The 10,600-nt window shown below is 43.1% G+C and overlaps 2 protein-coding genes across 2 annotated transcripts; one reads left to right on the forward strand and one right to left on the reverse strand.

Moving 5' to 3' along the window:
- Nucleotides 1–167: 167 nt before the first annotated feature.
- Nucleotides 168–5,017, forward strand: GTF3A (general transcription factor IIIA; the record flags this gene model as incomplete). Its single annotated transcript, XM_010156812.1, has 8 exons — nt 168–268; nt 783–879; nt 1,376–1,464; nt 2,398–2,471; nt 3,803–3,886; nt 4,289–4,518; nt 4,615–4,674; nt 4,862–5,017. Coding segments are annotated over 8 exons (891 nt in total), but the record flags the coding sequence as incomplete, so codon positions are not given.
- A 74-nt stretch (nt 5,018–5,091) lies between these two features.
- Nucleotides 5,092–8,300, reverse strand: MTIF3 (mitochondrial translational initiation factor 3). The gene is made up of 3 exons (XM_010156811.1): nt 7,838–8,300; nt 6,085–6,230; nt 5,092–5,352 (listed from the first exon to the last, which is right to left on the reverse strand). The coding sequence occupies exons 1-3, from the start codon at nt 8,298–8,300 to the stop codon at nt 5,140–5,142; spliced, it is 822 nt and encodes a 273-aa protein (XP_010155113.1). The 3' UTR covers nt 5,092–5,139.
- Between the last annotated feature and the right edge of the window lie 2,300 nt (nt 8,301–10,600).

Raw genomic sequence — 10,600 nt, forward strand, 5'->3', positions numbered from 1 at the left:
TGGGCCTCGCGGGGAGCGTCGGGCACCCGCTTCACCCTGCGGGTACCCAGAGCACCGGGGGGGCTGCGTGGGTTGTGTCCGAAATACCTCCGGGGCGTCCGGCTGAAGGCAGGTTCCCGGGAACAGCCGAGACCCGTGTCACCTCAGGACAACCCCCTCTCTTCCAGAGGCCGTACGTTTGCGATTATGAAGGCTGTGGTAAAGGTTTCACGAGGGAGTTCCACCGCGCTCGACACCTCCTTACCCACACCGGGGAAAAGCCATTCGAGTAAGGCCAATGTTTTGCTTCTTAAAATGGACTGTGCTTGTCCTTACGAAGTGAGGGGGAGATAAAACTGGCGTGGCACAGAGGATGCATGCCTGGCCTTGGTATGAGTGCTGCTGTAACGGTGTGCGCACAGGGTGAGATGGGAATCTCCTTAGCCTAACACCTCCTGTCTGGCAGTGAACCAGATAGATGCTTAAAGGAATGGGCAGATGTCTCCCTAGAATACAGAATTAAAAGAAGTAAAAGCAGTTATCTCCTATTACTGAGCCCTTAATAGCTGCATGTCGTGGATTAGAAGCTAGGAATCCTGTGTGTTTTATTAAAAATCTCATCTGATAAGTTTTCTATAGCTTTGGATTGTAACTTAGCCCCTGGCTTTTTGTGTCTTTAAAGCAAATCTTTATATTTGGGTTGTGAGTTTCAGTTATTCTTTCTGCATTCCTCTTGTCCGATGATTTGTGTATCTTCTTGGGAAACAAATTGCTGTTTGCTAAAAAATGCAGTTCATTTTCAGGTGCACAGCTGATGGATGCAATCAGAAATTTGGAACAAAATCCAACTTAAAAAAGCACATTGAGCGCAAGCATGAAAATCAGCAAAAGGAATATGTGGTGAGTAATTACCTTTGGTACTGTAAAGTGCAGGCTAAACAAGCTCCTTTTTGTATATCTAGTGAAATACTTCAGCTTGTTATTTCAGCAGCATTTTTCCAAGGGCCTGTAGTGACAGGACAAGGGGTAACAGGTTTAAATTGAAAGCAGGGAGGTTTAGATTAGATATCAGGAGGAAGTTCTTCCCGGAGAGGGTGGTGAGGCACTGGCACAGGTTGCCCAGAGAAGCTGTGGATGCCCCATCCCTGGAAGTGTTCAAGGCCAGGCTGAACGAGGCTTTGAGCAACCTGGTCTAGTGGAAGGTGTCCCTGCCCATGGCAGGGGGGTTGGAACTAGATGGTCTTTAATGTCCCTTTCAACCCAAACCATTCTGTGATTCTGTGAACTTGTTGTTACGCCATGTTTGTATGAGTTCAAGTGCTGTGATTGGGATTTTGGCAAACACATGTGGACTGTCAGTATTTGGCCTCTAATGATAACTTAATTTCCTAAATAGTGCGACTTTGAAGGCTGTAACAAGACTTTCAGGAAACATCAACAACTGAAAGTTCATCAGTGTCACCACACCAATGAACCTCCCTTCAAGTAGGTGGATAATTTTTATAATGAACTTTAACAATTCCATTTTAACACTGTAGATGAAAACAGGTGCCTTTTCTCAACCTTTTCTTTGAAGTGGCATTAAAAAAAAAACCAACGCATTGAATTTGTAGTCATGCCTGCAAGTACGTTTCTTGTACTGGTCCTTTGCTCAGTAGGCTGTTTTGGGCAACACTCTCGGTGCTCTGTAACTTCAGCAGTCAAAACATTTCCTTAGGATTTAGGATTTTTTTAGTATAGGTTTAAAGGAAAAATCATAAAATAAAAAAACCCTACACTAGTTTTGAGTTCACAGTCTGAAATACAAGCATTAGAGCTTGCACGGTAACAAAAAAAGCAGCCACCTCTGCTTTCTGGTGAAAAGGAGTGACTTGGCTAACAGTGGAGTGCTATCTTAAAAAAAGGCGAGGGGCTTGGACGCCAGTCTGAGCAGCTGTGCGTTGCTCTTCTATATTTACATGATACATCTGTATAGATCTGATGAAAGCCAAGTTTAGTCTTGGATTTCTTGCAGGTAGAACACACTTTGCAGGAGTGTTCCCCCTAAGTGGAGCGCACTGGTATGGCCGGGTGACAGGCACAAAAATACCGTCAGCGCTCTGCCGCTGCTCTGACTGCTATGTCTGGACAAGGCACTTAAACCCTCCACTTTCTGCTTCTCTTTCATGTTTGAAAAGCTTGCTATGTAGGGATGATATGAGGCTTGTTTCTTTAGTATACGTGGAAATCATACTATAGTTTTAACTACAGTTGAGGGGCTCAGAGTCCATTATGAAATTTACTTTTACAAGGGAGAGGGATAGAAAAGATCTCTCAGCAAGGGGAAACTCAGCTTATTTTGTCCACTTTCATTGTTCTTGATTTAAAAAAAACAAAAAATGGAGTGAAAGAAATTAAACCACTGTACTTTGTACCTAGATGTAATAATGAAGGCTGCGGAAAGTTCTTTTCTACTCCCAGTCGATTAAAGCGGCACGAGAAGATACATGAAGGTAATACAGTTTCTCTTCTTGCCTCAGTTACGTTTTAGCAAAGGCAAAAGGACTGGTTCCATTACAGAGAGTATGCAGGGATGTATGACAGATGTGAAAGTGTTCTGGGCCTAGTGGTCCAGGCAGACAATGCAAGAACACCTGATTTGAATAGTCAAATGGGGTACAGTTGCAAGGCACTGCTGTGTTCAGTGTACTTATGGCGGGCTGAACAGAGCTCAGCATTCCTTCGCTATGTCTTCTCCTAATGCGCTTTTTTGTCAATAATCCGTCTTCTGGAGATGGGCGAATGGGTAAGGCACTAGCCTGGACCTCCAGAGGTTAGGATCAGTTGCCAGTTCTGCTGATTTCCTATGGAGCCTTGGCAAAATGATGTAGGCTTGCATTTTTTGAGTTACTAATGTGCCGATTTGAAAGGTATTCAAGTGGAATCGTCAGGAGCTGGTCATGCATGTCTGAGCTAATCCTGCTACACTTCTGTCCATTCTTTCCGTACTGTTGACCCACAGTACGGAAAGTGCTAACCCACTTTCCAGTGCTACAAAAAATGCCAAGGGACTAGGAAGAGTATGCAAAAAGCTGTGATGTGTACTGCGTTCCTTAGAAGACAGCGTCTTGTTCACACCTGTTTGACCTTCCCAGTCCTGGCATATAAATGGTGTTGACTTTCTGTGGTTTGTTTAAAAACCATCCTGTCTGCTGATAGAATGGTAGAGTCGCGTTAGACTCTTGAGAATGTTATTGTATGGTCAAGATCTTATTTTTTTTAATGTGTAACACAAATATTTATATAGAAATAATATAGAATCAGAATGGTTTGGGTTGGAAAGGTCCTTATAGATCATCTAGTTCCAACCCCCCTGCCATGGGCAGGGACACCCTCCACTAGACCAGGTTGCTCAGCCTAATCCAGCCTGGCCTTGAACACTTCCAGGGATGGGGCATCCATATTACTACAGTTATTTTCATCTATTTGAGTTAAAGTGTATGGTGAGGAAGTAGTTTTACAACTACTTCTAGTTGGATGTCATCTGGTCCAGCTCCCTGCTCAAGGTGGGGTCAGTTAGACCAGGTTGCTGAGGACTGCGTCCAGTCAAAGTTTGAATGTTTCCAGGGATAGGAGTTCCACAGCCTCTCTGGACAGATTGTGTTGGTCATATATGTCTTCTTCCTTAAACTCGTTAGGATTTTCTCATGCCCTAATTTGTGTCTGTTGTCTCTTGTCCCATCACTGGGAGGAGAGGAGGAATACCGGCCTTTTTAAAAAACACTGTAAAACAGCTGTGTTAGCAAGAATCTATGTGACTGTAAACATTTGTTCTACCTAACAGGCTATGCATGCAAGAAAGAAAACTGCTCGTATACTGGAAAAACTTGGACAGATCTTCTGAAACATAATAAAGACAGACATACAGGTAAACTCCAAATGCTTTATTAAATAGAACTTTTTTAAACAGAAATAACAAACAAATAGCTAATCTGACGAGGAGTCCTTGCCCAACTAACTTCATCAACTTGTCATTGTGTCTGGACAAACCTGTTTCCTAACATTTCATCCTTAAAATGGTTGTCACCCCAGCTAGACCTTTAATGTATGAAAATGCTACTCGGTATACTTGCTTTGCTTTGTGAGTCTGTTAATGAGAGATTGTTTTTGAATCAGGATCATTCATACTGCATTATTCTCCTCCAGTCTCTTAAGTTCCTTGCATATCATGTGGATTTTAGCAGTGTTCCAGAGGACTGCTAGGGTTCGATTCTGAGCTCCTGTAAGCAGCCGTTAATTTACACTCTGCCCCTCTCTCCCTCGCACTCAGAGCCGATAGTTTGCAGCGAGTGTTGCAAAACTTTTAAACGGAAGGATTACCTCAAGCAACATCAAAAAACACATGCTGTGGAAAGGGAAGTCTGCCGATGCCCGAGAGAAGGATGTGGGAGAACTTACACAACTGTATTTAACCTTCAAAGCCATATCCTCTCTTTTCATGAGGAGAAAAAACCATTCTCTTGTGATTATCCAGGCTGTGGAAGAGTGTTTGCAATGAAGGTATGTATTTTGTACACTGTCCTAATCTGAGTCACATAATCTGAGATGATAAACCTAAGTCTTCTGTTTTTCTCCCTCCCTGCTCTTTAACTGTAGCAGAGCCTAGCAAGGCACGCAGTTGTACATGATCCTGAAAAGAGAAAGCTGAACTTGAAAGTAAGTTACACTTGAAAAAGTCCCCTCAACCATACCCTGTCACTTCAGAGGAGGGTAAACATCATGTGTTTTAGAATGTGACGTCAAGCAGGAAAACAGGCCAGCCTGTTTCATTGATTCCCCCCTCCCCTCAGTAGTCCTTGCTAATTAAAGTTGCTAATTCTGGATTTATTTATGCCAGGCAAAGCGTTCTCGTCCCAAGAGGAGCTTAGCTTCTCGCCTGAGTGGCTACATTCCTCCTAAAACGCAGCCAGGAAGGGATGTGGCTGTGACAGCAAACAAGACAATGGATAAGCCCATGGAAAATGAAATACCAACTGTTGAAATTCTGACTCTGCAGTAAAGGTTAACTGAGACAACGTTCCACATTGCACGACCAGTGCAAAGTTCAACAAGAACTTTATTAAGTTTACAGTCTTTCTTTTTTAAATAAGAAATTAATATTGTTTACACCTTGTCATAAAGTCATTGCTGCAACTCACTTGACTTCAGATCTTCACTTTCATCTTTCTTTACCGGATTGGTTTTTTGTTTTGCCATCTTCTGGTATGCTTTCAACTCTTTGTCAGACATGTGTCTCAAAATACAGGCACTCACTCCTTCTCTAGTAACTTTTGGCTTGGAAAGGTAAGTGGCTTTCTCAGAGACAGTCTCCAAAATTTGATCAAAAAGCATGAACTGAAAAGAAGGAGAAAAATAGGGACTAAATGCACAAATGCAGGCAGAAATATATTTCAGGCTGTTCTGTAACAATACAACCTCCTGCTTTAAGGACATCTTAAATGTGGACTGTGTCATGAAATGTTCTGCTCCCTCCCATATCCAGTTCTTCCTCTTGCTACCCTTTCCCTATGAATTCAACTTCCTGTAAAAAGTTTTGTTCCTTTTGAATTAAATGATATCAGGTTTTTTTTAATCACAGCTGCCCTGGCTATGTCCCCTCCCAACTTCTTGTGCACCCCCAGCCCACTCGCTGGTGGGTGGTCTGAGAGGCAGAAAAAGCCTTGACTCTGTGTAAGCACTGCTCAGCAGGGATGGGAACATCCCTGTGTTATCAACACTGTTTCCAGCACAAATCCAAAACATGGCCCACACCAGCTACTATGGAGAATATTAACTCTATTGCAGCCAAAACCAGTACACCCAGTTAATAAGGTGTTGCTGCCGAGGAGCTGGAACTGCTTACACTCTGCAGTCCTAAGACTGGCTTTGACAGCGTTCTTAAGAAAGCACAGCGTTTGCACTGTCTCTGTCTTTGAACAGAGGCAGCTTAAGCTGGGGCAACCATTACTTTCATGGAACCTTCACTTATTTTAGCAGCATATGTTCTATAAAAGAAGTGGCAGCACTGAATAGGGGAAATACAAGTTCAATGAAACCGATTGGTCCAAATTTCAGGAGCCCACTTACCATGTCTGTATTGGAATCTTTTGCTTGCCGGATGGTAACCTTAACATGGTATTTCTTTTCAATCCACTGTGCTATCTGTTTAGTCTTGGTCTCTAAGTCGTTCTTGGCAATAGCTGAAGAAAAGGATAACTCCTTCTGAACCATCCCTGTTTAAAGCAGAACTAAAAGTGTGTTGGCTCAACATCTGACAAACTTGGATTAGTCACCCCTGGTGCTTTGTTTAACTCCCCCCATGCTGCTTTCTCATACATGAAGCATCCCAATTTCATCGTCTCAGCATGCACCACTCCCACCTTAGAAGGTGGCGACTTCGTATCTCACATTTGCTGCCATAACTGGGAGACCGAATGCAGGTTTGAGGCACACAGGGAAGTATCTTGGGGCTCAGAAGGCTCGAAGTACTTTTATTTTAATTACAGTTTTGTTCATAGCACTCACAGTGCAGGTCTAGCAAAGAAACAGGAAGCATTGGATCTGGAAGTAAAGACTTGGTGTGCAAATTCCTACATTCTGCACATAATGCAGCTGAGTGTGAAAGCTTTGAAGTTAGACAGCACTTTATCTCAAGCCCACTTTCTTGAATGGTGAAGTGCAATGTTACAGTCCCTTCCTCCTCAAAATGGTAACTATTTGAATAATCTTTTTGTAGTTTCTTTAACAGAAGAACACACTAGCACAATGGTGCTGCTCTCTCAAATCAGAACTCTACCTAAAGCACAGATAGCTTTGTTAACCTGAGGATAAGAAAAAAAAATACAAGGTCAGATCACAGAATCACAGAATGGTTGGGGTTGGAAGGTACCTTAAAGATCATCCAGTTCCACCCCCCCTGCCATGGGCAGGGACACCTTCCACTAGACCAGGTTGCTCAAAGCCTCATCCAGCCTGGCCTTGAACACTTCCAGGGATGGGGCATCCACAGCTTCTCTGGGCAACCTGTGCCAGTGCCTCACCACCCTCTCCATGCAGAATTTTTTCCTGATGACCAATCTAAACCTCCCCACTTTCAACTTAAACCTCATACCCCTTGTCCTGTCACTACAGGCCCTTGTAAAAAGTCCCCCCCAGCTTCCTTGTAGCCCTTTCAGGTACTGGAAGGTGCTATAAGGTCTCCCCGGAGCCTTCTCTTCTCCAGGCTGAACAAGCCCAACTCTCTCAGCCCGTCCCCACAGCAGAGGTGCTCCAGCCCTCTGACGCCTTTTCTAAAACCTCTTTGCCAAACTCAGTTTGTTAAACTGCTGGAGCAGCCTGACTTGAGAAAAAACACTGAAAAGTGTTCAGTACTGGAAAAGTTGTTCCCTTACTCTGTACAAGAAAGAGCTCCAGGCTTTGCATCCTAGCAGGAAGCTAGGAAGAGAATGTTTGATGACTACTGGTTAGTCATGAAATTACACTGGTGTTTCTGGTGGTCTGTAAAAACTGCCTGTCACTTTATGCCTTTGTCAATGAACAAATTTTCAGTGAGTCTCATGGAACCAGAGTCTAGTTATATTCACTTAAATAGATTTAGGGAAAAAAAAAAGCTAGCAGATGCCAAAATAGTAAATCCTGAGAAGGCCATAGAAGGGTTCTCTGTGGAAGACGAGACTAATCCAAAATTTTATTTCACCACTGCAAATCCTTAATAGCGGGGACTGCAGTGACATGCTTTGGATTTACACAAATGCAAGTAAGAGGATTTCATCTGCTGAAACCACTTTTAATTCAATATTTTTCAAAGGGCTCAGTGCTGCAGCGTCAACAACGCACATACCTGGTTTTGGACTTGCTTTTTTCTTCTCGGCGCGTTTGAGCTGTTCTTCGTGGATCTGCTGCCCGCTCATCAGTCTGTATACGGGAGGTTCTACATTCTCGCAAAGGAGAACTAGTTTCAGGTCATGTTGATCCATAAGTTTGAGTGCTTCTGCTCGGTGCATATTTCCTAAGCTCTCTCCATCCTGGTTGATGACATGCAAAATCCGATAGGGAATTCTTCGCCCAACGCTTCCAAATGCTGCTTTCCTTTTTTGTTCTGTGTCAGATTTTTCAGCGGTACAGAACGGTTGAGTAAGTCCAAACGCAGTTGACTTTCTAGGGTCAGGTACCACCATCCGGAATGGACAAAAGACCCTTTTTTGTGGTGTTTGTGGCAGAAGAGTACTGAAGAATCTTTTTGCATATCTATTCTCATTTCTGGCTGCTTGACATAAAAGTTTCATCAGGCAAAGGGCAGTCATTCTGAGGAAGCAGGGAAGAAGAAAAAACAAGTTACCCCCATCAGATTCTTCTAGTTGCATTAGAAAGACTGGCTCCAGTTCAATAAACCCCTAGTCCTTCAAACTACTCTTTTCAGAAAGATGCATGGTGTTACTATACAGAATGAGCAATCAGCAGCAAGTTTACAGTAACAGAGGGTATTAACCCAGAGAAAAAATCTGACAGAGGAACAAAATTGACAAAGAGTTGATGTTATCTTCATTATTTCATATGAATATATATTCAATATATTCTTATTTTAGAATTTGAGCCTGAACTCTTAAAGAATCCAAAACTTCTACTTCATTTCTCCTCACAAGTGTCTACTCCTACATGGCTTTTTTGTGTGTGGAGAGATTAGCTAGTGGTGAAGAGGGAGAATTTGCTGTCATATAAAAAGGCATGTCACTTAATATTTTCAGTCCAGATTTTTTTTTTTTTTCATGAAGCAGCTAACGCTAGTACTTTCTTCCTGCTTCCGATACTCATCTTTGGAAGGTGTTTCATTTAAGCCTCATTCATTCAGAACCATCCTAATCACATCAGGAGTGAAGGGGCGATTGGAGCAATGTCCGTCAGCAGCCACCCCAGCATCTACAGCGTTTTGTAAGGTTTTGGAATTTCAGAGCCTTGACTGTACAGAGTAGGACTGCCGTGCAAAATCTACCCCTTGGCATTAAAACATGCCAAAGTGACCGTTACTCCACTTGAAAACATGGTTTATCCCAGAGTTGAAAACTCTTCCATAGCTAGCATGTGACTTGCTTCTCACAGCACTGACCCCAAATTGTGTATTTTTCTCAGTTTCCCAAATGTAATTTTGTGAAGTAATCCAGTTAGTTACTTGGTCTTGTATGGATTAAGCACTAATATTATTTCAGTAACCTTAAAAAAAAAAAAAACCACTAATGTATTCATTGCCTTTTCAGCTCAAGTTCCACAGGTTCAGCCATGCTTAAAAGTGAAAACACTGCTTTAACCTAAAACCTGTTTTATCAGACATCTAAAGTATCGTTTGACTTTCCCAGCTTTTCACAAACATTACATTTAGGGTGGCACATTCCTATTTACAGTGAGCTGATTCTTTCCAGTTATCAAAATTACTTTGATTTCTTACAGAAAGTACGCACTGAAGTACCATTTCACCAAAAACATCTAATAAAACCACTGATAATCATCTCTGGTTCATGGAATCCTCCGGCAATTTTGGTGCACCTGACCATTATTTCCATTTTGTTCAAAACTTCAGAAATGGGCCATATTTTACAGCTGCAAAACCTTCAGAAATAAAGAGCAAACCGGAGTATTATCTGCAGTTTTGGTATTCCGTGTGTGAAAGGCAGCAAGTAGAGGGAAAGCCAAGGATGATACAGGAAACCAAACCTGAGTCGTACCAGAGGAGTTGGCAAGAGCGTGGCTTCTTTTGCTGAGGAAGGTATGTGACTGCACTCTATATATACACATACATGTACTTGTGTATGACATTGTGTAAACATGTATCCATGTGCACACATGTACACGGAGAAGGTGCAAACAATCAGCGAGGATAAGGAACTATTTATAATTCTAAGCAGTGTTAGCCCAGGAGCAAGTAAAATGACCTGCCTGTGAATACCTGGCCTGAAAACAGGTTTGGAGCCTGAGAGGCTTCAAATTTTAGACAGTCTGCACTGCAGACTGTCATCTGGGCACCACCGGTGCATTATAAAACATTATAATAATAATACTCTAACACATTATAAAGTACTTCCAGTAAAAGGTGTCCCTGCTCATGGCAGGGGGGTTGGAACTAGATGGTCTTTAAGGTCCCTTCCAACCCAAACCATTCTGTGAGTCTGTGATGACAGTATCTTGCATCCAGAGGAGCCTGGCTTGCCTTTGTCTGTTACTAAGGATCACAGCAACGGAGTCATGGTTTATTTTAACGAAATGTTAAGTCTTGCTCTGCTAATACATGACTTTGCCCTTTATTCTACTTTCTGTTGCTATTTAAATCTAGTAAATCCCGTTTTAGCTGTCTGGGAAACACTGGGAACCGCAGGAAAAGCAGATGTCTGACGTATTTCAGGAGTACAGTGCGGTTCTGAGGGGAGATGCTCTGCGTCTCGCAGGAGCTGCTGGCGCGTTACTTCACGCGTGGACTTGTGCGTGGGGGTGGAACCGGCTGTGCGTGTCCGGGAGATCACCGCCTGTGTACGTGACCGTGTGCGTGACCCTGCGGTGTGCCGCACGCCGGGTGACGCGTCGGGGCAGGCGGCCCCTGGGGTAGCCGCGGCCCAGC

The sequence above is a fragment of the Eurypyga helias genome, unplaced genomic scaffold (genome assembly GCF_000690775.1).
Source record: "Eurypyga helias isolate BGI_N326 unplaced genomic scaffold, ASM69077v1 scaffold34008, whole genome shotgun sequence".
NCBI classification, from domain to species: domain Eukaryota; kingdom Metazoa; phylum Chordata; class Aves; order Eurypygiformes; family Eurypygidae; genus Eurypyga; species Eurypyga helias.